Genomic DNA, 25,012 nt, shown 5'->3' with positions numbered 1-25,012 from the left:
TTTCTCTTTTTCCAGTCGGGTTTTTGGAAGTTCCTGGATTTTGTTCGGGGTCTTCTTTTGAGCTCAGATGTGATTGCTTGACTGTCTGGCGGATTAATAATCTATAAATCTATCTTCATTTTAAATCTATAGATACTCATTCTGTTCAGATCAAACATGAACTGTTGATGTTTTCAGCTCTTTGTGGATGAAAATGAAACGCCAATTTGAAGTCACCATGACGTCCAGTCTGTCTTCCCTCTCGACGCATCAGGTGCCGTCTCCATCTTGTGGCTGAACAACAGAACAACAACCTGGCTCTGATCCAGGCTGCAGACCACATCGGCGGTCCCAAGCCTGGTCCTGAGGCTCACTGTCCTGCAGGTATTAGATGTTTCCCTGCTGCAACACACATGATTAAATGAAATGAAACTCTGATTTACTCTGCTAAAGTCTGTTACTGGACATTAATTTGAGTCAGGTGTGTTGAAGCAGGGAAACATAGAACGTATGCAGGAGAGCAGGATTTGTTGGGGATCTCTGGTCAAACCCATTGTCTTCATACTGGTCTCAGACGGAGTCAGGACAGCACAGAACCACTGGAACACCGGGGCAGAAGCTGAACCAGATATTTTACTGGTAAAGCTGGAAATGGGATGATAGTTCCACAGCGGTGAATCAGGTCACTGCAGGTGGATCCATAGATGTCATTAAGGCCACATATGGTTAATGTGGGTCCTATTTAGGCCAAATCTGTCTGACTTGCTGCTTCACGCTGAAAGCGTCTCAGTTTGATTTCATTCTGAGGCGACCGCAGCACAACGTTTCTGGCTGGAACTGACCTTCGTGCTTTGAAGCAGCAGCTTGTACTTCCTTCACCAGGTCGTTCCTGCTGATCTTCTTTAGCACACTCAGCATCACCTGCACGGCTCCATCCAGCTTGAACTTCTGCGCCATCAGGTCTACGATGTTACGCCTCTCTGCCTTCATCAACTGGCCCGCTTTGATGGCCGAGATGCCGTTCCATGACTCCTTCTTTAGGTACCACTTGAAGTTTTCAAATTCACCATCATCCAGCTCCTCCAGGATGTTTAAGATATCCACCTCGTCCATCTTGGTTTCCTGTTAAAACCAGCAAACAGTGGGAGTCAGAGGAAACTTTGAACACCGCTCTGGGGCCTTATTTATCAAACTGTGCGTAGCAACGCGGACTATAGGTGGCGTACGTACGGAAAACAGGAAATACGGCGCAAAAAAACTTCCTGATTTACAAAGCAGTGCGCACGCACGTCCCACGCCTGTTTCGCTTCATAAATCAGGATCAACACTAAATGTTGCGCACATGAGGGTACATCTTGTCACGCCCACATGTTGGCCATAAAATGTCAGGTGAACACCCTGATAAATATTAATGATCTCATTTCCATGGCGGTTCAGCAGGAAAAAAAAGCCAGAAAGAGGAATTTTTTTGGAAAATGAGGCAGAAATTCTCATTGATGAGGTTGTAAAATAGCTGCATCTTCTTCCACAGGAGGAGGATGTTCACCTGGGGTGGGGGGAGAGGTGGGAGGTGGGGGGGGGGGGGGGGGGGGGGGGGGGAGGGTTTGCTGCCACAGATTAGAAGCTGGTGGGGAAAATGAACAAGTCCAGAGATACACTGGAACAAAATGCTCCAGATTATGCTGAAAGTGATTCATTCCTTTGTTTCATATTATAAAATAAACATACATAAATGAGACGTCTCTGACTCCAGTTTATTCACTGGGAACATACTGGTGTTCCTGTGTGTCCCTGCTGGGTTGCAGCGCTGCAGATGTGGTCGGAGAGAGGGGAGGCCAGTGATTCCACCTTGTGCCCCCCAGCAGGCACAATAATAGCCATGAAGGAGGAAGTGCAGGAGATGGAGAGAAATAAACACCACCCTGACAGAAACGACACTAAAGATAAACTTGTGAATAAATGACCTCTGATGTGTTGCATCACTTCTAGACGTAAAGCAGCAGCGTTTGGTTCCAACGTGAGAGGATGATTGACAGCACAATCATTCAGATTGGATGATTGATCAGGTGAACGGAGGTGAAGCGCTGAAAGTCATTTAGTACCATGTTATGTAGCGTCTCCACTATCTGTATACATTTTACACAGGTTTCCTCCTGGGCATCGAGGCACCTCTGCCTGCCTCCATCTCCCCGATGGCCGCTACACCACGGCGTGTCTGGTTGTGCAGAAAATAGTTCTGTTCTGCGCTCTGGGTTGGGAAAAGGAGTGATCAGCCCCAACCCATCATTCACTTCCCTTTGGAAGGTGCCGGCTCGACTCCAGAGTCTCCAAGCTCATCTGCAGGGACAGAAAAGCCACTGTGCGCCTTTACGCATTTGGGTGCATTTTATATCCAACCATCACTTCAAGTTTTGTACTTCTGGAGGTGGAGGAAACACCATGATCAACCTAATGATGGGTTATCACGTCATTTTAATGCAATGATTCATTTAGAGCTTTATTATTATGGCAACTTCTGGTCGACTTATTGCGTGAAATGGCTTTTATAACACGCAGAACTGCTTCGTTTCAGAACACATTTTAGTGGTTGATGTTTTACGTGGTGGAGGAACAATATTAAATGTGCGTTTTTTTTCTTTTCTTTTCTTTCTTCTTCTTTTTTTTTGCAAATGCTGTTAATGTACAACATTCTGCATAAATGTTTATATTCAATTTTGAACAAATGTCTCAAATTTCAGACCATTTCTTTGGTTTTATTTTCTGCCTTTGGTGTCGCCGTTTCCCGTTTCTCCAGATTTTGTGCGTACGCCATAGTCAGAGTTGGCGTGGAGGTAGGGACGTTTTACCCCCAAATCGTGTTTTGATAAATCCCAAAAGTTGACTATAATTGGCGTACGTCAGGTTTTGTGCGTGCGACAGCTTCGTAAATGAGGCCCCTGGTGTTTCTGCTGAATCTGAGAGAACAGACAACAATCAACTTCAGTTGCAGACAGCACTTTTATTCAGAAAGTATTTTACAGCATCCACAGCTGGAGTAAAGTGCTCCACAGGCAGACAAGTCGCATTTTCCCCAAAATTCACTGTGAAAACTGTATACAAAATATTAAACAGAGAAAAAAAAACAGAGCTTGTGTGAGTTTCAAGGGGTGCTATTATGGTATTTGGAGTTTTCTGAGCTTTCTACAGTGTTACAGTGTTGAATCCTCATCAGACATGTGAACGGCACTGTTTTTTATCACCTAAACGCATGTTTGAGTTTGAGTTCCAGCACGCTCTCCGTTCGGTTTCCATGGCAATGAAAAACGCGTCGTTTTAGAGTTTTTTTTCTACTTGGAAATCCTTGTGACATCCCGGGGGATAAGGTTCGGTGATTGGTTACCTTCTACTGGTTAACAAGGGCATGTACAAATACATCAGGCGGGTGGAAAACGTGGGATAAAGTTATTTCCAACGATGGCTGGTGAGTTTACCAAAGAGAGACATCCTGCTGCATTCGTTGCTGTGGGTTGCTGTTTTCCACTTCGTTTTCAGGGTCTGATTCAGGTTCCAACATGTAGGGCTGTATGCTATGTGTTGACATTGTATTTTATTATTTTTTTTATTGAGTTCATATTAGCCTCATCCTTCTGTTTATGAGATGTTACAATGACGGCGAAAGCACGCTCCTGATGTAGTGCAGTGGCGGGAGGCGGGGCTTAATGCTGAAGAGTCTCAATCCACTTGTTTTGCCCGCAGGCTGATCTGACAGCCTACGTAGAGGGTCAGTCTGAAGTAAATAAAGCCATTTGTGACAATAACTCCATCAATCTCAGCCCTTCTGGACTCAGAAATAAAAACAAATTAGCCTGAAATGCACATAATAGTTCCACTTTAACGAGGAAAAATAACACGCACAGCTTGTAAAATAACGTTTCAACAAAGTAAAATAGAAACAGAACAAACCAACACCTGCTTGGAAGCATTTCAGTCTCTTTAGGAAATGTCCAAATCTCAACCATTGTCAGCAGTGTTTGTTACAACGTTACAGGTGTATCCTCATGAGAGCAGCCCACGAGATGTAACTAGCTGTTTTTCAAAATAAAAGCACAATAAAAGCTTCGCGACTTGTAATCCTTTATAATGATCACTCTTCATTTTTACTTGCAGTGATTTCCAGCAGATCCTCCTCATATATTATTGTTTGTACAGATTTATATTCACAAAGATTGGTCTGTAATTGATCTGCAATTTGTAGATAGTTTTCTTTGATTTTCTCTAAACCCCACCAGTATCACAGTAAACATTTGAAGAAACAAATGCAATGCTAGGAAGTGAGATGGAGGGGTTACAATCAGGACAGGCAGATTTAAGACATAACTTCTGTTTTTATGGTGTTTTATCATATCGTTTCATCATGAACAGGAATCCGCCCTGGATCTTCTGTTCTCAGGGGGGGTTGCACCGCCCCAAGGCCGCTGGGAAGCCGAATCTACATATGATTGTAGTTTGGGTTCCAGGCGAGGAAAACAGTTTGCCCTCGGCCTTGAGTCCATAGCAGGTCTCAGGCTGGCAGCTCAAAACAGCCGAATGGCGGGCTCAATTTCCACCGATCCGAGCAGACATCCTCTCCATGTTGTTATCGATTCTGTGGACCAGCTCCGGGACCTCGGCCAAATGACCAGTTTGGGCAAGACTGGCATCCTGCTTATGGTGGAGTCCGATCAGCGCAAGAGTCTGTGCACTGCTAGCCGGGCACATACCGTTACAGAATTCTGGCAACCTGCCAGTTGTTGCCAGAATCTCACGGGTCTTGAGGTAGATCAGAACTCTGCCAGCGCCAATCAGTAGAATCCCGATCACCAAAAATCCAAAGATGTAAACATCCTCCACATCCTCAGAGGACAGAACCGCCAGACACATCGGTCTCCACCTGGCCCATGAGTCCTGAACCAGCTGGAACCAGTCAGTTCTTCAGAAATACCTCTTAACCTGCTGTTATTTTACGGTCTCCACCACGGATCACAACCTGAATAATCTCATTAATGATGATGATCAAAATTCTGTGTAACCGAGACACATAAAGCAGATTTTAACAAGGAAAACATACTTTACTTTCTTTCAATATGATATAACCAGTGGTGTGTCCAGCATAGAGCATACCCACTTCTAAACCCCCTGTGATGCTGCTTTTACAGTTAATAACATCAGCTAACGTTAGCTATGCTACACTGGTGCAGTAAGCCATCAGCTGTGGTAACTTTAGCCTGAACATAGACATATATTACAGATATATGTATATATGTCTATGAGCCTGTCTCTCACCAGTCTGTGTGTCAGTACTGGTTTAATCATTCTATAACTCTCCCTCTGAAACCCAACAGCAGAAATTATGCGACAATGATCAAGTATGCTGATGGATTTTTGGGGTAAACTAAACTGAGTATTCTTTTTCTAAAACTGCAAAAGTTTTAGAGTAAACTCACTTCTTGAGGGACCACTACACCACTGGACATAACTGTACACTGGAATAACACAAAGGGAACTTTTAGACAAAATTTAGGACATTAAGGTTCTTATACGTCACAAAAACATATTAAATATGTTTTTATTTAATGAAAATATTCCAGAGCTAAACATCAGAAAGTACAGCTGTGCTCATGTGTACTGGTATCTTCCTATTAAATACGGAATGAAACATAGCTGTTAATGAAATGAACTGTAATGGAAAAAAAGTAAAGTCCTGACATTGTTTTGAATTGTGGTTCATGAGAAATATTGAAAAAAAAAGCATCCATGATGGGACCTGAAAACTAACATTTAGTTGAAGAAGCCTTTGAGGCGTTCACGGCATCGGGAGTTTCTGTAACTCTGTCAGACTTCTGGTTCATCAGCAAATTGGTCCGAGCTGTCTGGACAGTTTTTTCTTTTCAGCTGCAGTTAAAAAGCAGTACGGCTGTGACGACACCCTTTTGTCCCGATTCAATTTTGCTTTTTTGGGTGCCGATTCGTTTTTACATTGTGATTCTCACAATTCTTCGATATCGCTTATTTTTGTAGACTAAAAACAAAAAAAGTACTAAACGTTTTTGCTTGACATTTTTCTTAATTTCAATTAGAAAAAACAACAGAGTAACCAGACCATTATTCTGCTGCTGTAATGCTCAAAAAGACAAGTAAAAAGATCAATAAAAACTCTAAAAATGACAAAACATTTATAATAGATTGTTATTTGAAAAGAAAAATTGATTTTTTTTTTGTTTAAAAGAAAAAGTCGATTTTAAAATTGTGAAGCAAAAAATCTTGAATTTTGATTTCCCACCCCTAAAAAGCAGCATCTCTTTTCACCCAATTACAATTGATCAAATCCTTATTTGTGATTACTTCTTTGTGTTTCTAGTTATTTGAGTAAATTCAGCCTTTTCTTCACACTCAAAAATAGAGGTACCAGCTTGTACCTAAAAAGGTACAAATGCTTGTCGCTGGGGGTGTACTCTTTTGAGAGACATTTCTGTACCCTTCAGTTCTGGTCTATTTTTGTACCTTATCAAGTTCAACCTCACCTTATCAAGTTATGTTTTTTATGTTTTTCACAGCATTAGGCCTGGTCCATTCCACTTAGCAATATTATCTTATCTTTAATCCAGAAATAATCTTCAAAAACTCAAAACACTGACACTGTGGGCTACAGCAAGTGTTGTGCGTCTAAACCGGTCTTAACAATACATTTCTTTTGAGGCGACTTTTTAAAAATTAAAAAAAAAAAAAAAAATCATCAAATATCAGTTGTAATATGTGGTGAAGTCGTAGGGGGGTATACTGATTGCTGAGGAAACGCTGGTAAAAGTCCCAGTGTGCACCATACGCTGTAAAAAATAGTCCCGGTACGCAAAAGGATGGAATTTAAAAGTGCCGGTACTGCGTACCGCTGCATACTGGCCCACTTAAAGCACTGCTGCTAACAATAGTTTTTGTCACGACAAACATTTTTCAATGCTGTAGGTACCCTTATGGTTAAAATGGTACAAATTTGTACTTTATGTCACTTTGAACCCTTTTTCGTACACTGAAGGTGTGCTTCTGGTCTCTTAAAAACCAGTATTGTACTTTTGAGAGAACATTTCTTTAAAATGTACCTATAGGTACAGAAATGTCCTTATCTTGTACCTCTATTTTTGAGAGTGTTTTATGGGAGAAGCTGAAACATTTCAGCACAACTGCATGTAAACACATCAGAAATCATCATAAATGTTATCAAACAGAAAAAACCTGAGACATTTCAGCACAACTGCATGTAAACACAACAGAAATCATCATAAATGTTATCAAACAGAAAAAACCTGAGTCAAAAGATAAATGTTTTTTTTTATTCCAGACATTAATTTATGAACTTACTGTGATTTATGATGCGATGTTTGTCGGCGCTGCAGCTCTGGTCGTTGTGATGCTGAAAATGAGCCACAGCGATGCAGTCGGACTGGTCTCAGTTCCACAGAAATCACCTGCTGCTGCTTGAGCATGCTCAGCAACAAAATAAGCTTTTACTTTCTGAAAATATTTCAAACTGGATTCTCTGGCACCAAACAAGCAGAGGTAAAGACAGCGGGCAGAAAAGATGTTTCAACTGTAAAAACCAGCTTCATAGAGATTACTGAGATTTACTGCAGAGAAACATGAAAACTTGATTCTGCATCTAAAAAGCACACATGTGGCCCATCTGGGCCTCCATAGAAGTTGTGCTGGCAACTTCCTGCTTAAATAAAGAAAACTGAATAAAAAGTGAAAATCAGCAGGTTTATTTCATCGTTTTCACAGCAGCACAGACGCTACATCCCTTTCAGAAACTTTGTCTCCATGGAAACGCTTCAGTCAACAGCACAGTGAGGTCACAGACCCAACATGATGACGTCACACTTCTCCCTCCCGCTATCGCTGCCTCTTAAATGATTTAATTTCCCAAAGTCCCCATGAATACATAACAATAATATAGATCTATATTTCATCTGTTGTAGTCCGTCATTGGTCCAAACTGTGCGGAGTCCCGCCCCCTCGCAGTCGTCTCGAACACCAGCAGGAACTAGAAACACATTCAGTTCACAATAAAATCTCGTTTTTACAGATTCTTAAAAACATTACATCAAAGTAAGAAGCAGACATTCGATTTGTTACATAACGTCACGATCGCCACAAGCGACGTCGCTCTTCGATTGGCTCGTTTTAAAACAAAACTCTGTGGGCCAATCGCTCAGTGTCCGGGTTTACGGGACCCGGATCAGGTTCTGGTTGAGCTTTATGGATATTTAACAGCTTTTTATCTGAACATGTAGACGATGCAGCGGAGGATTTCACCAGCAGGAGGCAGACCCTCCCTCATCCACAGGCTCCTCCCACCTCCACAGCAGCTGTCCAATCGCAGCCCTCCAGCAGGCGGCTTCTCCTGTGTGGAGGTGGGTTCAGAGTCCAGAGAGGAAGCGGGATGATGTCACGCCGCCTCCTCCCCACCTGCTCCCTCATTTACCTCCTCCTGCTCTCCTTCATCCTCCTCTTCACCACCTGCCACCTCCTCTTCACCTCCACCCTTCTCCTCCTCTTCTCCCCGTGTGTCTGCTCCTTTCTCCTTCTCTGTTGTTTCTCCCTCTGACTCGCCCTCCATGTTCCTCTCTATCACCTCCTCCTTAGTGTCCTCCTCTGCCTCTTTCTGTGGCTCCTCCTCTTCGCCTCCCTCCTCTTCGTGCTCCTGTGTCTCCTCTTCTGTTATTTCTCCCTCAGCCTCCTTTTCTGTGTTCTCCTCTACAGTCCCGCCCATCACCTCCTTCTCCATAACGGGTCCTCCTGCCTCTTCTCCTGTCTCCTCCTGCTGGCAGCTTTCTGCAGTCTCAGCATCCTGGGAGCCCGTCTCCGTGTCTTCTCCAGGCTCCTGGTCCTGGTCCGGCTCAGGTTTACCTTCAGTCTCTGAAACAGGATCCTGTTCCTGGTCCGGCTCAGGTTTACCTTCAGTCTCTGAACCAGGCTCCTGGTCCTGGTCCGGCTCAGGTTTACCTTCAGTCTCTGAACCAGGCTCCTGGTCCTGGTCCGGCTCAGGTTTACCTTCAGTCTCTGAAACAGGATCCTGTTCCTGGTCCGGTTCAGGTTTACCTTCAGTCTCTGAACCAGGATCCTGGTCCTGGTCCGGTTCAGATTTTCCTTCAGTCTCTGAACCAGGTTCCTGGATTTGGTCGTGGTCCGGTTCAGGTTTTCCTTCAGTCTCTGAACCAAGCTCCTGGTCCTGCTCTAGTTCCGGTTTTCCTTCAGTTTCTGAACCAGGCTCCTGGTCCTGGTCCAGTTCAGGTTTTCCTTCAGTCTCTGAACCAGGCTCCTGGTCCTGGTCCAGTCCAGTCTGACATGCGGTTTCTGGTCCAGGTAAGTGGATGGCTGTTGGCTGAGAGGGGATGGACTCCTTCCTGCCCAGACCTGCAGACACAGAGAGACAGATGAAGGTCTGGCTCGGTGTCGGCTGCCTGAGTCCAGCCGCCGTTGTTTAGACTTGGAGCAGCTGAAACAACGAACACGCTGCTGACTCAGTCGCTGATTTACAGGTCTACATAGAAAGTATTTTATTTTCTGTAACTTATGTTTATGATGTGTGATGGTAAAGGCGTAAACACAGAGGGTGTGTGATGCTGTAAACGCCGCCTGGCGTAAGCGGGCTTAAATCTGGAGCCTTGTGCTTCAGGAGAACGGATCTGCAGCAGCTTGATGACGGAGCTGCTCTGTAAACGTCAGGCTAACACACAGTCAGCGTTCAGTCAGAAAAAACACTGCTCACTGCGTCTTTAAATAAACCACACACACACAACTGGTTTCTGAGGATTTAGACTCGGTCTCGGGACTAAAATACTGGGCTATGTTCTGGGTACAGAATGCTCAGTGCCGGTGGAGTGTGTACCTGCGGGGGTCAGGACCAGCGCCTGCAGGATGTCCGACAGCGAGACGATGCCGACGATACGAGACTCCTCGTCGACGACAACCAGCCTGTGGACCTGAACACACACATCTTCACGTCAGAAACCTGTCACTACACAGAGGATACACAACTGCAGGAGGCTGAATGTCAGAAGGTTAAAAACACGAAGTAAACAACATGACAGGAACACACACACACACGCACACGCACACACACACGCACACACACACACACAAACTTTGCTATGTGCAGAAGTGGCCATTCCTGGTCCAGAAAGTAAAAGTCCTGCCATGTTTTTGGATCTACCTGTACATTTAGAACAGGTGTTTTCACTAACAGGCTTGTTTACCTGGTAAATAAACTCTGCTCATTAAATTCAGCTGGTTCCAACTAGTTGGATCAGCTGCCGGACAGGACTTTTACTTTCTGGACCAGGAATTGCCACCTCTAGCTAAACTGGCTCATCCATCAAACCAGGAACTTTTTTCTGCCTAAATGAGTCGTAGGTCAGAGGTACGCGGCGTAAACAAGACGGATTCCTCGGAAAAGGGACGGAGATTCGGACTGGACTAGAATTCAATTCAACTTAATATAGCGTAAAATCACGGCAATGCCATCTCAAGACGCTTCACAGACAGAGAAGAAAACATAATGAAAGCCAATTCATAATAGCCTATATAAGGAAACCAACAGATTGAGTTGGGGCGTCCAAGTCAATCTCCCATCCTGAGCGAGGACACAGTAAGAAGGAAAAAACTCCCCAAAACTGAGGCAAAAGCAGAAAATGTCAGAAGCTAGATGAAGAACTATTGATGAAGACCACTAAGATTAAAACAAAGTCAGAGGAGAAGACATGACCATGCCTGGATCGGAACTCTGAAAATTGATTAAATCAGTCCAAACTTCTGGTTTTATAGCGAAGATGTTCAGTTTTATGGTTTCACCTGCCTGTTCGGCTCTCACAGCAGCAACATGCTGGCAAAATGTTCAGATCAATATGTATGGCTGTAAATCATCATTTAATCTGTTTTATAATTTCCCATCAGCTGATTGATAAAGTATCATCAGTTTATTTTATGTTAACGTGTCAGAAGGAAAACTTCACTTCGTCTGTTCCAGTGCCACAGCAGACATCATCAATACGCTTCAGACTGCAAAATGGAGCAGCTCGCATTGTCCTTGGTTGGGATTTCAGAACAAATGCTCACAAATCTCAGCTGCTGATGGTAAAAGGACCACTTTATTCCTGATTAACATTTATAGGAAATGCATTCACATAAAAAACCCTGCAGGTTTTATAAAAAAACAGATGTTTTGGTTCAGAAAATCACATCTTTTATCCTGTCAGAGGTGAGTTTGCCAAACATAAATACAAATAGGTAGGAAAACAAACGGAGGTCCATGTCGGCATGGAAGTTTCCGAAACACTTTGAGCCACTCGTAGCGTAAAACTGGATGGAAAGTAACGTCTCTTCAACAGATAGATATATGATTTCATTATTAAATAAACTTATAATATAAGGTAATACATATTAACATTGGTCTTCGGTTAAAGTTGGAACTACACAGTGAATGTGTTGATGATATATGTAGCATGTATGAAAATTCGTTGATCCAGCTGCACCGGCTCCACATTACTTATAGAGTTCAATTCAAAATCCAGGTTTTAACCTATAGAGCCCTACATAACCAATCGCCTGGCTATATTAGAGACCTTTTAAAGCCATACGTTCCCAGCAGGTGTCAGGGATCTGCTGACCAGGGTCTGCTGGCGGTTTCACATACGCGGTTTAAAACAAAAGGTGACAGAGCCTTTGCAGCAGTGGCCTCTGCTTTATGGCACTCCCTTCCTCTCAGCCGGAGATCGGCTGAGTCGGTGATCTCTTCTAAAAAGCAGCTTAAGACATTTCTTCTAATTCTTGTTTTTACTTAGTTTTATTTGTTTTTATGTTCTTTTTTTATGTTATTTATGTTTTAATGTTTTTGTGTTTTGCTCTGAAGTCCTTTGTGATTTTTATCTTGAAAGGCGCTAAATAAATAAACCTTTTCTTACTTAATCTCCATCTGGATGACTTTTTACTTTGTTTTTATATAATTTTTTAATGCTACCTCTTTATATTTGCTTTTATTTTGTAGTAATTTTCTACATTTGTGTCCGACTTCAGGAGGAAAAGCTGCAGTTTTCCTGCTGTCATTCACATAAAACAATAAAACAACAACGCTCGCAGGGCTTCATGTTGATTCAGTTTCAGAAATAAACTTGTTTTTTTTTTTTATCTCTTTGTGGAAGAAAAAGTTTGAATCACCTGGTTGGGGAATAACGAGGCCAGCGACTTTCCTGACCACACCTGCTGTTCGTACTGATCTGTTCTCAGCTCCTGACTCAGGATCAGTAACTATCTCGGCCACGTCGCCTGCAGACCTTCATCTCGGTGTGAGTTACCTCAGCCTTGACGATCCGGTCCACGATGGTTTCCAGAGTTTCCAGTTTGTTGCACTTCATGACTCCTTCGAAGTACTGACATCTGTGCCGCAGAGCCTGAGTCACCGTCAAATCCAGGTTGTTGTAGGTCTTCTCAGCAGCCAGGTTCTGTGTGCGCACACACACACACACACACACACACACACACACACACACACACACACACACACACTCAGGCTGCTATGGCGACTAGCCAATCGGATCAGAACAACAGGGTCTGCAGAATGTCTGTACTCACAATGACGTCAAACTTGGAGTAGATATCCACCACTTTACCTGCAGACACACAGGAGGACATGTCAGAGAGCGTCACCACAGCTGGGTGGACACATGATGATGATGATGAAGAAGTAGGCGGTTACCGTTGTGGTCGACGACGGGCAGGGCGGAGACGCGGCGGTGCGTGAAGACGGACAGCGCCGTGATAAGCGGCGTGTCGGGGTGGATGTAGGCGATGTTGGAGAATGTCCCCACGCCCAGTTCCTCCAGAGTCTGCTTCATGAAGGCCGGCATGGGCATTTCACACACCTGACACACACACGCACACACAGGATGCCTGTCAGGGCCACTTTCACAGAGCTACCCTGATCCAGAAGCTGGTCCAGACTGAGATCCTCAGGTCTCATCCGGACCACCTTCCCACACCCGGATGTGGCGCTTATGGACTCACAAAGAGCTGCAGGAACTTGAGGATCCTCTTATGTGTCAGGATGTAGAGGGCGTTCCCACTGATGGGATCAATGACCGGAAGCCGATGGATCTTATTCTTTATCAGAGAGTAAACAGCTTCAAATATACTGAGAGAGGAAGAGAAGAAGAGTTCATCAGGAGGGAGTTCAGCTCCTCAGTACCGCGGCCCTCCATGCTTCATCTCCTCAGATGATAAATTATTCAGCGCAGCTTGATAAAAATACCTCCGAGCTTCTCTGGTTTCCTGCAGACCGACTTACAGCTGACATTCAGACTAACATTTACGGAATCAAACACCGGGACGGGTACCTGGCGTCAGGTGAGATGTGGACCAGCGGTTTGAAGGTCTCCTGCAGGTACAGCTCTGCCAACACGGACGGAAGTGTTAGTGTCAGCACAGACACGTGCTGCAGCAGATCTCAGATCAGTGTGTTCCTACCTCTCCACGTTTCAATCTTGTGTTCCTCCAGCTCGTAGATCTGCACCTGACACACACACACACACACACACACACACACACACACACACACACACACACACAGAGAGAGAGAGAGACACCTCTGAGAGTCAGTTCTCAGCTCAGATCAGCTGGTTTTAAACAAACCACATTAAATTAAAGTAACAAGCATCACAGTATGGAACATGACTGATTCAGGTCATGTGACCTTTCAATGACGGCTGGAAGTTTTGGATATGAGGTTTCTCTGTTGGACAGGACAGACGATACGTTTTATAGAATGTGTAGAACTGGACCGAAAGTCGTGTTATAGAAGAAACTCAGAATAAAAATAATCTTTGAAACATCTTTCAGATCATTGATCACACTGAGCTCAGGTTTACTCCTTCTGACTAAACCGAGCAGAAACCTGCTGATCTCAGCTGAGCATCAAGCGCTGACCTGAAGAGCGATTAACTGAAACTGATCCCTGTGTTTGCAAAGCTGTAAATGATACAGAGCAGCAACAGCAAAGAAATCCGTTCTTATGTTGTCACCTGATTTTATCTGAAGAACAGATCATTACAGATTTTATAGATCATGACACCGATCAACTCAACAAATATGCTGGTTAAATTTGCTGTGGAGAAAATCTATAAATCTGATAAACAAACTGTCTTCATTTCTTCCAGAACATCGTCTGTGTTCTGCAGGCTGTGAACACCAACATTATTCACATCAGGCCAGAACGGACGAGATAATGAGCTGATTAGCACCATCAATTTCAGCTCATTTACAATCAGAATCATCCTGACAGATTCCAGACAGAACTCAGCTGGAGTTCAACCAAAAACCTGCCAAAGCCCTGCCAAAAAACCTGCCAGAATCCTGCAAAAAACCTACCAGAGTCCTGCCAAAAAACCTGCCAGAATCCTGCAAAAAACCTACCAGAGTCCTGCAAAAAACCTACCAGAGTCCTGCAAAAAACCTACCAGAGTCCTGCCAAAAAACCTGCCAGAATCCTGCAAAAAACCTACCAGAGTCCTGCCAAAAAACCTGCCAGAATCCTGCAAAAAACCTACCAGAGTCCTGCAAAAAACCTACCAGAGTCCTGCCAAAAACCTTCCAGAATCCTGCAAAAAACCTACCAGAGTCCTGCAAAAAACCTACCAGAGTCCTGCCAAAAACCTGCCAGAGTCCTGCAAAAAACCTACCAGAGTCCTGCCAAAAACCTGCCAGAATCCTGCAAAAAACCTAACAGAGTCCTGCCAAAAACCTGCCAGAATCCTGCAAAAAACCTACCAGAGTCCTGCCAAAAACCTGCCAGAATCCTGCAAAAAACCTGCCAGAATCCTGCAAAAAACCTACCAGAGTCCTGCCAAAAAACCTGCCAGAATCCTGCAAAAAACCTACCAGAGTCCTGCAAAAAACCTACCAGAGTCCTGCAAAAAACCAGCCAGAGTCCTGCAAAAAACCAAACAGAGTCCTGCAAAAAACCAGCTAGAATCCTGCCAAAAACCTAACAGTCCTGCCAAAAACCTACCAGAATCCTTCCAGAGTCCTGCCAAAAACCTGCCAGAATCCTGCAAAAAACCTACCAGAGTCCTGCAAAAAACCTACCAGAGTCCTGCCAAAAACCTGCCAGAATCCTGCAAAAAACCTACCAGAGTCCTGCCAAAAACCTGCCAGAATCCTGCAAAAAACCTAACAGAGTCCTGCAAAAAACCAGCCAGAATCCTGCAAAAAACCAGAGTCCTGCAAAAAACCAGCCAGAATCCTGCAAAAAACCTGCCAGAATCCTGCCAGATCCTGCCAGAATCCTGCCAAAAACCTAACAGTCCTGCCAAAAACCAGCCAGAATCCTGCAAAAAACCAGAGTCCTGCAAAAAACCAGCCAGAATCCTGCAAAAAACCTGCCAGAATCCTGCCAGATCCTGCCAGAATCCTGCCAAAAACCTAACAGTCCTGCCAAAAACCAGCCAGAATCCTGCAAAAAACCAGAGTCCTGCAAAAAACCAGCCAGAATCCTGCAAAAAACCTGCCAGAATCCTGCCAGATCCTGCCAGAATCCTGCCAAAAACCTAACAGTCCTGCCAAAAACCAGCCAGAATCCTGCAAAAAACCTGCCAGAATCCTGCAAGATCCAGCCAGAATCCTGCAAAAAACCTCCCAGAATCCTGCAAAAAGCCAAACAGAGTCCTGCAAAAAACCAGCCAGAATCCTGCAAAAAACCAAACAGAGTCCTGCCAAAAACCTACCAGAATCCTGCAAAAACCTGCCAGAATCCTGCAAAAACCTACCAGAATCTTGCCAGAATCCTGCCAGAATCCTGCAAAAACCTGCCAGAATCCTGCCAAAAACCTAACAGTCCTGCAAAAAACCAGCCAGAATCCTGCAAAAAGCCAAACAGAGTCCTGCAAAAAACCAGCCAGAATCCTGCAAAAAACCAAACAGAGTACTGCCAAAAACCTACCAGAATCCTGCAAAAACCTGCCAGAATCTTGCCAGAATCCTGCCAGAATCCTGCAAAAACCTGCCAGAATCCTGCAAAAACCTGCCAGAATCCTGCCAGAATCCTGCCAAAAACCTGCCAGAATCCTGCAAAAAACCTGCCAGAATCCTGCAAAAAACCTACCAGAGTCCTGCCAAAAAACCTGCCAGAATCCTGCAAAAAACCTACCAGAGTCCTGCAAAAAACCTACCAGAGTCCTGCAAAAAACCAGCCAGAGTCCTGCAAAAAACCAAACAGAGTCCTGCAAAAAACCAGCTAGAATCCTGCAAAAAACCTGCCAGAATCCTGCCAAAAACCTAACAGTCCTGCCAAAAACCTACCAGAATCCTTCCAGAGTCCTGCCAAAAACCTGCCAGAGTCCTGCAAAAAACCTACCAGAGTCCTGCCAAAAACCTGCCAGAATCCTGCAAAAAACCTAACAGAGTCCTGCAAAAAACCAGCCAGAATCCTGCAAAAAACCAGCCAGAATCCTGCAAAAAACCAGCCAGAATCCTGCAAAAAACCAGCCAGAATCCTGCAAAAAACCTGCCAGAATCCTGCCAAAATCCTGCCAAAAACCTAACAGTCCTGCCAAAAACCAGCCAGAATCCTGCCAAAAACCTGCCAGAATCCTGCAAGATCCAGCCAGAATCCTGCAAAAAACCTCCCAGAATCCTGCAAAAAACCAAACAGAGTCCTGCCAAAAACCTACCAGAATCCTGCAAAAAGCCAAACAGAGTCCTGCAAAAAACCAGCCAGAATCCTGCAAAAAACCAAACAGAGTCCTGCCAAAAACCTACCAGAATCCTGCAAAAACCTGCCAGAATTCTGCAAAAACCTACCAGAATCTTGCCAGAATCCTGCCAAAAACCTGCCAGAATCCTGCAAAAAACCTGCCAGAATCCTGCAAAAACCTGCCAGAATCCTGCCAAAAACCTAACAGTCCTGCAAAAAACCAGCCAGAATCCTGCAAAAACCTGCCAGAATCCTGCCAGATCCTGCCAGAATCCTGCCAAAAACCTAACAGTCCTGCAAAAAACCAGCCAGAATCCTGCAAAAAGCCAAACAGAGTCCTGCCAAAAACCTACCAGAATCCTGCAAAAACCTGCCAGAATCTTGCCAGAATCCTGCCAGAATCCTGCAAAAACCTGCCAGAATCCTGCAAAAACCTGCCAGAATCCTGCCAGAATCCTGCCAAAAACCTGCCAGAATCCTGCAAAAAACCTGCCAGAATCCTGCAAAAAACCTACCAGAGTCCTGCCAAAAAACCTGCCAGAATCCTGCAAAAAACCTACCAGAGTCCTGCAAAAAACCAGCCAGAGTCCTGCAAAAAACCAAACAGAGTCCTGCAAAAAACCAGCTAGAATCCTGCAAAAAACCTGCCAGAATCCTGCCAAAAACCTAACAGTCCTGCCAAAAACCTACCAGAATCCTTCCAGAGTCCTGCCAAAAACCTGCCAGAATCCTGCAAAAAACCTACCAGAGTCCTGCAAAAAACCTACCAGAGTCCTGCCAAAAACCTGCCAGAATCCTGCAAAAAACCTACCAGAGTCCTGCCAAAAACCTGCCAGAATCCTGCAAAAAACCTAACAGAGTCCTGCAAAAAACCAGCCAGAATCCTGCAAAAAACCAGAGTCCTGCAAAAAACCAGCCAGAATCCTGCAAAAAACCTGCCAGAATCCTGCCAGATCCTGCCAGAATCCTGCCAAAAACCTAACAGTCCTGCCAAAAACCAGCCAGAATCCTGCAAAAAACCTGCCAGAATCCTGCAAGATCCAGCCAGAATCCTGCAAAAAACCTCCCAGAATCCTGCAAAAAACCAAACAGAGTCCTGCCAAAAACCTGCCAGAATCCTGCCAGATCCTGCCAGAATCCTGCCAAAAACCTAACAGTCCTGCCAAAAACCAGCCAGAATCCTGCAAAAAACCTGCCAGAATCCTGCAAGATCCAGCCAGAATCCTGCAAAAAACCTACCAGAATCCTGCAAAAAGCCAAACAGAGTCCTGCAAAAAACCAGCCAGAATCCTGCAAAAAACCAAACAGAGTCCTGCCAAAAACCTACCAGAATCCTGCAAAAACCTGCCAGAATCCTGCAAAAACCTCCCAGAATCCTGCCAGATCCTGCCAGAATCCTGCCAAAAACCTAACAGTCCTGCCAAAAACCAGCCAGAATCCTGCAAAAAACCTGCCAGAATCCTGCAAGATCCAGCCAGAATCCTGCAAAAAACCTACCAGAATCCTGCAAAAAGCCAAACAGAGTCCTGCAAAAAACCAGCCAGAATCCTGCAAAAAACCAAACAGAGTCCTGCCAAAAACCTACCAGAATCCTGCAAAAACCTGCCAGAATCCTGCAAAAACCTACCAGAATCTTGCCAGAATCCTGCCAGAATCCTGCAAAAACCTGCCAGAATCCTGCCAAAAACCTAACAGTCCTGCAAAAAACCAGCCAGAATCCTGCAAAAAGCCTAACAGAGTCCTGCAAAAAACCAGCCAGAATCCTGCAAAAAACCAAACAGAGTACTGCCAAAAACCTACCAGAATCCTGCAAAAACCTGCCAGAATCTTGCCAGAATCCTGCCAGAATCCTGCAAAAACCTGCCAGAATCCTGCAAAAACCTGCCAGAATCCTGCCAGAATCCTGCCAAAAACCTAACAGTCCTGCCAAAAACCTGCCAGAATCCTGCAAAAAACCAAACAGAGTCCTGCAAAAAACCAGCCAGAATCCTGCAAAAAACCTCCCAGAATCCTGAAAAAAAACCAGAGTCCTGCCAAAAACCTACCAGAATCCTGCAATAACCTGCCAGAATCCTGCAAAAACCTGCCAGAATCCTGCAAAAACCTGCCAGAATCCTGCCAAAAACCTAACAGTCCTGCAAAAAACCTAACAGAGTCCTGCAAAAAACCAGCCAGAATCCTGCAAAAAACCAAACAGAGTCCTGCCAAAAACCTACCAGAATCCTGCAAAAACCTGCCAGAATCTTGCCAGAATCCTGCAAAAACCTGCCAGAATCCTGCAAAAAACTTACCAGAGTCCTGCCAAAAACCTCCCGGAATCCTGTCAAAAACCTGCCAGAGACCTGCCAAAAATGTGCCAGAGTTCTACCAAAAACCTGCCAGAATCCTTCCAGAATCCTGCCAAAAACCTGCCAGACTCCTGCAAAAAACTTACCAGTCCTGCCAAAAACCTGCCAGAGTTGTACTAAAAACTTGCTGGAGTCCTACCAGCCAGAGTCCTGCTAGAGTCCAATCAAAGTTCAGCCAGCAGCCTGCCCGTCCTTGCAGCATCCTGCCAGAGTCTAGCCAGAGTCCAGCCAGAACTCTGCTAGACTCTGTTTGTTCCTGAGTCCTGGCAGTCCTATTGGAGTCTTGCCAGAGACCTCCCAGGATTCAGTCTTGATCCTGTCAAAATAATACCAGCCTTGCCAGAATCCTGCTAAACTTCAAGTCATACCCAAGTCCAGTCCAGACTGGAGCAGAGCCTTTGTTGAACACAATGAACTGAAATATCAGGATTTTACTAATGAAGCTGTGACAGCAGTGTTTATCTGTAATTACTGTGTGTGTGTGTGTGTGTGTGTGTGTGTGTGTGTGTGTGTGTGTGTGTGTGTGTGTGTTACCATGGGTGATTTGTAGTATCTGGTCAAGATGTTGATGAAGTCCGTGATGGTCAACATGCCTGAAACATGGAAATAAACAACCACTGATCAAATGTGTGGAGGAGGCGGGGCTTGGTAGAAGGAGGCGTGGCTAAACATGATCTGAACATCATTTTTCATATTAATAAACAGAAATAATCTGTATTTATTAACCGAGCGAGATTGACCGACACTGAACGTAAAGATGGAGGGAAGTTTTATAACTCAAATGTGTGTGTGTGTGTGTGTGTGTGTGTGTGTGTGCGCGTGTGTGGACATGTCTGGTTTGCAGTGTGCGTGGAGACTCTGTTGACAAAACACATTCCATACTCCCCTCCCACCCAAACCAAAATCTAATTCTAACCCCAAAACCATTTTTTTAATCCTGAAAAGTCACTTTGTACTGACGATGACCGCGTTTCTGTCCCCACTCCCACAGGAAGTGCCGTGAAGTTGTGTGTGACTAGATTATTGTCCCGTCATGCAGTCTTACCTACAAAGCTCTGCTTCTTGCTCTCCCACAGCGGAGCTGCTCGCACTCCGTTCGCCACCAGAGCAAAGAACGCCTTCTTCACCTGAAATAACATCTACTGATTAGTTACTGAATTACAAAGTCTGCATTACAGTCTAAACTGCAAAAATGTGACCTTCATTCAGGACAGCAAAGAACATCTGAGAAGCTTCACAGCTGATTTATCAGCTCCCTGTGTTGCAGCCATTGTGAGCGAAACTCTAAACTTCGACTCGTGCAGGATCCTAAATCCCGACTTTAGTCCTGAGCACTAATCAGGACTTTACGTCCATCAGAAACACCACTGTGGAGTCCCTCTCAGCTCTTTTATCAGCCCACTATCCTTCCACGTCATCACACGACGCAGTCGGCGACGTCTCACCTGCAGCGTGGTGTCGAACACCACCAGTTTGGAGCTGGTGGGAATGATGTCGTAACACTTGTGACACTTCATGAAGCGCATGTAGATGTCTCTCTCGGACTCCTCTGAAGCTGCAAGAACACACAAAAACAAGGTTTAGTCCTGCTTGAGGAGCAGAATGAAGACCTGATCAGGTTAGTCGGCGCTTTGCAGGACTTTCTGAAATTCATCATCCTGCTGTTACTTCTCCATGAGCGAGCTTCACCCGGCACCACCTTCAATCTTCCTTTCCACGAATAAAACTCAGCGAGACCATTTCTGATGACGGATTCCGTCAGATGACGTGACAGCACTGGATCGCGGCTGGAGCTGGTTGTGGTTCTGGGGTTCACCCATAAGTGGGAAACGTCTTGGAGAAGCGGTTGCTTGGTTTTGGTGGATACTGACCCCTGATTTGACTGTTTCGGAGTCCGACAGAGACCACTAAGGACTCAAAGCTGAGCCAAATGAAGCTTAGCTTGACCCAAAACAAAGCTGTTATCTGGATCTGTCTCCCTACACTGGCCTTGGGCAGGCTGGTTATCACGTCTCCTGGAATGTAATGCTGTCTGATGCTCAGTCCCCCTCCTAACCCCCCTCCCTTTCTCAGGCCTGTGGAACTTAAACTGAACTCAGCTCTCAAGGCCGCATTTACATCGGTTGGCGGAGATGAATTAGAGAAAGTTCAGACTCACTTACTAAATGCACACACACACACTCACACCCACTGTTACAGACACACTCGTCTATCTTTCACCGCCTTCTCCGGACTTCGCCCCTCCCTCCACTCAGGGATGACGAGTTGGATGGGCGCGCTGCTTGGCTGGCTGCGACCTCATTTGGCTTTCTGGGAGACCCCCCCCTCCCATTATGTGTGTTGTCTTTTGTCTAAATTTGTGTTTATGCTTACAGGTGTGTTTTTTTGTTGCATCTTTATCCTCCCCCCCTTTAGGTGAAGTGTAGAAATACTTCTTTTCTTTCAACACCCACCCATCCTTCCTCTTGTCATCTTTCTGCATTTATAAGGCAGTGCCGGTAAAAACTGGCTGCAGGGGCTAAGTATCAGTTTCGTTCTGTAAACTTGTCAAATGTAAATGTCTGTATGTCTAACCTTGGACGAGCTGACTTAAACCTTGAATTTCCCCTTGGGGATAAAGTATCTTTGATTCATAAAACATATAACAAGAAAGAGCTGCAGTGTGAAGGTCTTAGAGCACCAGCTGGATCTCATGTGACACCAGACGAGGAAGCAGGTTTTGCTGTTAGCCGGACGGCTTGGAAAGCTCCAGAATGTTTGATCCAGAACTTTCAGCTTCAAACTTCGTACAGATATCGGCTCCAGGGAACCTTGATCTAGATCCAGAGCTGGCCTGAATGACGCAACAATTTCACTGTTACCATGGTAACCAGGATAAAAACTTGTAATTGAATGTGTGCGTTGCTACATAAATCTCAGAAAAGTCAACACAGCTCTGTAATGCCTGTACGCAGACATGTTGGGGCCTGATCCGGCCTACTTTTGGACCTGATGGTTTGTTCACAGCACAGGAAAGTGTTAAATGGGCTAGACGTGGTCCAAACACCAGCAGCTGGTCTGACGTAGATTACATCTATTTCATTTTGGGCAACATATGATGTTCATGTAAAAGTCAAGGACAAATATGGGCCAAACTTAGCTGCGAATGTGGGCAATATTCAGGCCAAACTTGTTCGTTACAGCCTGGTTTTAAATGGACCAAAGGACCGGAGGGAAAAGTCGGACTTCTCCACGCAGGTCCTTTCAGCTCCGCGTTTCTGTCAGTCTTTATCCCAGCCGAGGAGCCGACTTAAAGACCCCCAGACTGGCTGAAATGAAACAAACTTTTAATGGACTGGAATGTCTTTGATAATATTTTTACATTAATACTAAATGAGATTAAATCAACTTAATAAGCAGCTAGGATGGGCTTCAGAGACAGAAAATAGACATAAAGGACCTACATCACCGTTTTATCTGGATACACGTCCTACGTCAGCAGCAAGAAAGTGCATAATCAAATCAAACTTTATTTGTATCACACTTTTCATACAAAAAAAAAAAACCAGTTTCACATCTAAAGACACACACACACACATTACCCCCACACACGCACACAACCCAACCCAACCCTGACCATTGATGCCAAAATAAAAACTAATAACTTTAGGATTCTGTCATCTGTATCTGGCTTGACACTGCTGCAAGGAAATGACATCTGGGGAGTCCGTCCATGTCAGGAGCCGCCCCAGGAGTGACCAACAGAGCCACAAGTAACACCCAGGCTTGGGCAGGCCGGACTCCACACCGCAGCCATATGGCTGCAGTGCTGAACCCCTACCAACACCCCTGGCAGGATGACCCCTGCTACAACGGCCCCGTCGGTCAAACAGGTGCAGCCCCCGACACAAAGCATCCCCATGAGGAATAAGAAACGCTGGAGCTAAAAGGTTAAAAAGGTCAAATAAAGACACACAAGATAAAATAACTAACTCAATAATTCTGTAAAACAATAATCAGAACAATAAGATTAAACCTAAGTAATATAAATAATAAAATAAAAATAATAAAAAGTACATAAAATATGTATGTAACTGCTGCTGGTGGTCATGGGACTGACAGCAGGCTGTTAACGTTATGTCAGACCAAACATCAGCTTTCCTTTTATATGGACAACTTCTGGAGAAGAAGGAAACGAAAAGCATTAAAACCATATAAAAGCTTTCATATCTGAAGGATTTGTTACTCAAAATGTTTCTCCTGGAAACCGTAAGCATGGGTGGAATTATGGGATGCAGCCTGTATTATATCTGGCAAAGTTTTAAGACATTTAATGTTTCAGGACAACAATTTTTCTCCTTTTTTATCATGTTTTATAATAAGTTTTCTCGTATTTGTTCCCTTCAGTAGGAATGCTGGAAAATGTTTGAGGAGAAGCGGGAAATCTGCATTCCAAACGGCAGGTTAGGAGGCTGTCCGTGCAAAAAACGCAGGTTTTATTCCCTCCTGCTTCCCACAAGAGTTACATAAACATAACCGGGTTTGGAAAAGTGGAACTTTCTGTTACCTCCTAATCTGGATCATATCAGCTGCTTTGGATCAGTTCATCTGCCGTCAGTCAGCTGATGATGAAACCAACAGGAAAGTCACATTTCTCTTCCATCAGCTGATGGCAGCATTCTGCTAAGCTCCAGCCACCCAGCAGAGATTTATATCAAGGCGCTTCTCCTCCTCTGTCAACTGAGAGCACAGTGACGTCACTTCCCGTCACCTGACCCCTAAATGCTGCTGACCCACGGCGAGAAAGTGAGCGAAAACGTGCCAGCCTCCCCCGCTCGCCCTTCAGATTATTATAATAGCATTAACAGAAAACTGTGATTGCAACACAACGATCAGCTGAGAGCTAATCTGTCTGTTGCCGTGACAACAGAACACCTGGCCATGAATCAGGGATTTTTTTTTATGTCTACCTTACAATCCAGTCTTCATCGATATTTTGGAGTCTTACCAGTATCGTCAGGGTCTGGCTGCTCCGACATGCCGTCTGCAGCCTCCACCTGTCCACAACAACACAAAAGCACTCAGTCAGGAGGATGTCATCGTCCATCAGCACGGCAGACTCACCTGTCGGCTCTTTCTCAGGTCAAGACGTGGACATGTTTAGGTTTTCTGTGAAGTGACACGCTGACAATCATCTGTGGAAATATTAACCTTGTTTTCTGAGGAAAATCTGATTCTTATCTGCTTAAAATACCACCTGGAAGCAGCACATGAAGGTGAATCACCACGTCTGGGTTTGTGGTCTGACAGCTGGGATTTAAAAAACCTCTGTTTCTTAGAATCCACAGACTCAGAGATCCAGTTTCTCCCAGTTATCAGCTGGGAGGCCTGTCTGTTTGCTACATGAAAAGATTTGCTCACAGTGGAGCAAAATGCATGTTCAAGGAAAAGTAAAAGCAGACTACACCTGCAGCAGGTGACAGGTAACCTAACAGGTGCAGTAACAAGTACTACAGAAAATACTAGAAGTAAACTGGACTAAAACCAGCGGGTTCTCTGCGAAACCAGTTCAAACGGGGGTCAGGTCTTTTAAAGGGACTCATCAGTCGCAATGACATGAAATAATGAAATATTCCAGCGGCCTGTCGTGCAGCTGCTGCTCCGCATCATATGACTGGCAGCTAATCACGTCTCCGCGTTATTTATCGATCCGATAACAGCTGATCATTAGTTTCCTGCCATCATCAACACGGCGAAGTGTCGCATTTCTGGATGAAGAAACAGCCTCGCTGGTGATACAAGCCGGATTTCTGAAGCGGGGTCTGCAGCATCCGGACCTGGACCTGCATCCGGACCTGGACCTGCATCCGGACCTGGACCGGTATCCGGATCTGGACCAGCATCCGGACCTGGACCTGCATCCGGATCTGGACCAGCATCCGGACCTGGACCT

The 25,012-nt window shown here is 44.9% G+C and overlaps 1 protein-coding gene across 1 annotated transcript in view; it reads right to left on the bottom strand.

The window, feature by feature from the left end:
• Positions 1–2,266: 2,266 nt before the first annotated feature.
• LOC306770685 (5'-AMP-activated protein kinase subunit gamma-2-like) overlaps positions 2,267–25,012 on the bottom strand; it is a gene marked incomplete at both ends in the record, with an annotated part of 67,568 nt that continues 44,822 nt past the window's right edge. The window contains 15 exons of the mRNA XM_079259585.1: positions 2,267–2,316; positions 2,826–2,933; positions 8,533–8,823; positions 8,947–9,405; positions 9,881–9,974; positions 12,342–12,488; positions 12,619–12,656; positions 12,743–12,908; positions 13,051–13,177; positions 13,380–13,434; positions 13,510–13,555; positions 19,615–19,673; positions 20,126–20,207; positions 20,526–20,635; positions 24,068–24,116. Coding sequence (XP_079115711.1) covers positions 2,267–2,316; positions 2,826–2,933; positions 8,533–8,823; positions 8,947–9,405; positions 9,881–9,974; positions 12,342–12,488; positions 12,619–12,656; positions 12,743–12,908; positions 13,051–13,177; positions 13,380–13,434; positions 13,510–13,555; positions 19,615–19,673; positions 20,126–20,207; positions 20,526–20,635; positions 24,068–24,116 — 1,881 coding nt within the window. The remainder of the gene's footprint in view (positions 2,317–2,825; positions 2,934–8,532; positions 8,824–8,946; positions 9,406–9,880; positions 9,975–12,341; positions 12,489–12,618; positions 12,657–12,742; positions 12,909–13,050; positions 13,178–13,379; positions 13,435–13,509; positions 13,556–19,614; positions 19,674–20,125; positions 20,208–20,525; positions 20,636–24,067; positions 24,117–25,012) is intronic.

This window comes from Telmatherina bonti (assembly GCF_933228915.1).
Source record: "Telmatherina bonti genome assembly, chromosome: 20".
Taxonomy (NCBI): Eukaryota; Metazoa; Chordata; class Actinopteri; order Atheriniformes; family Telmatherinidae; genus Telmatherina; species Telmatherina bonti.
The sequence above is the reverse complement of the archived record's forward strand: the minus strand, read 5'-3'. Positions and strand labels throughout refer to the sequence as shown.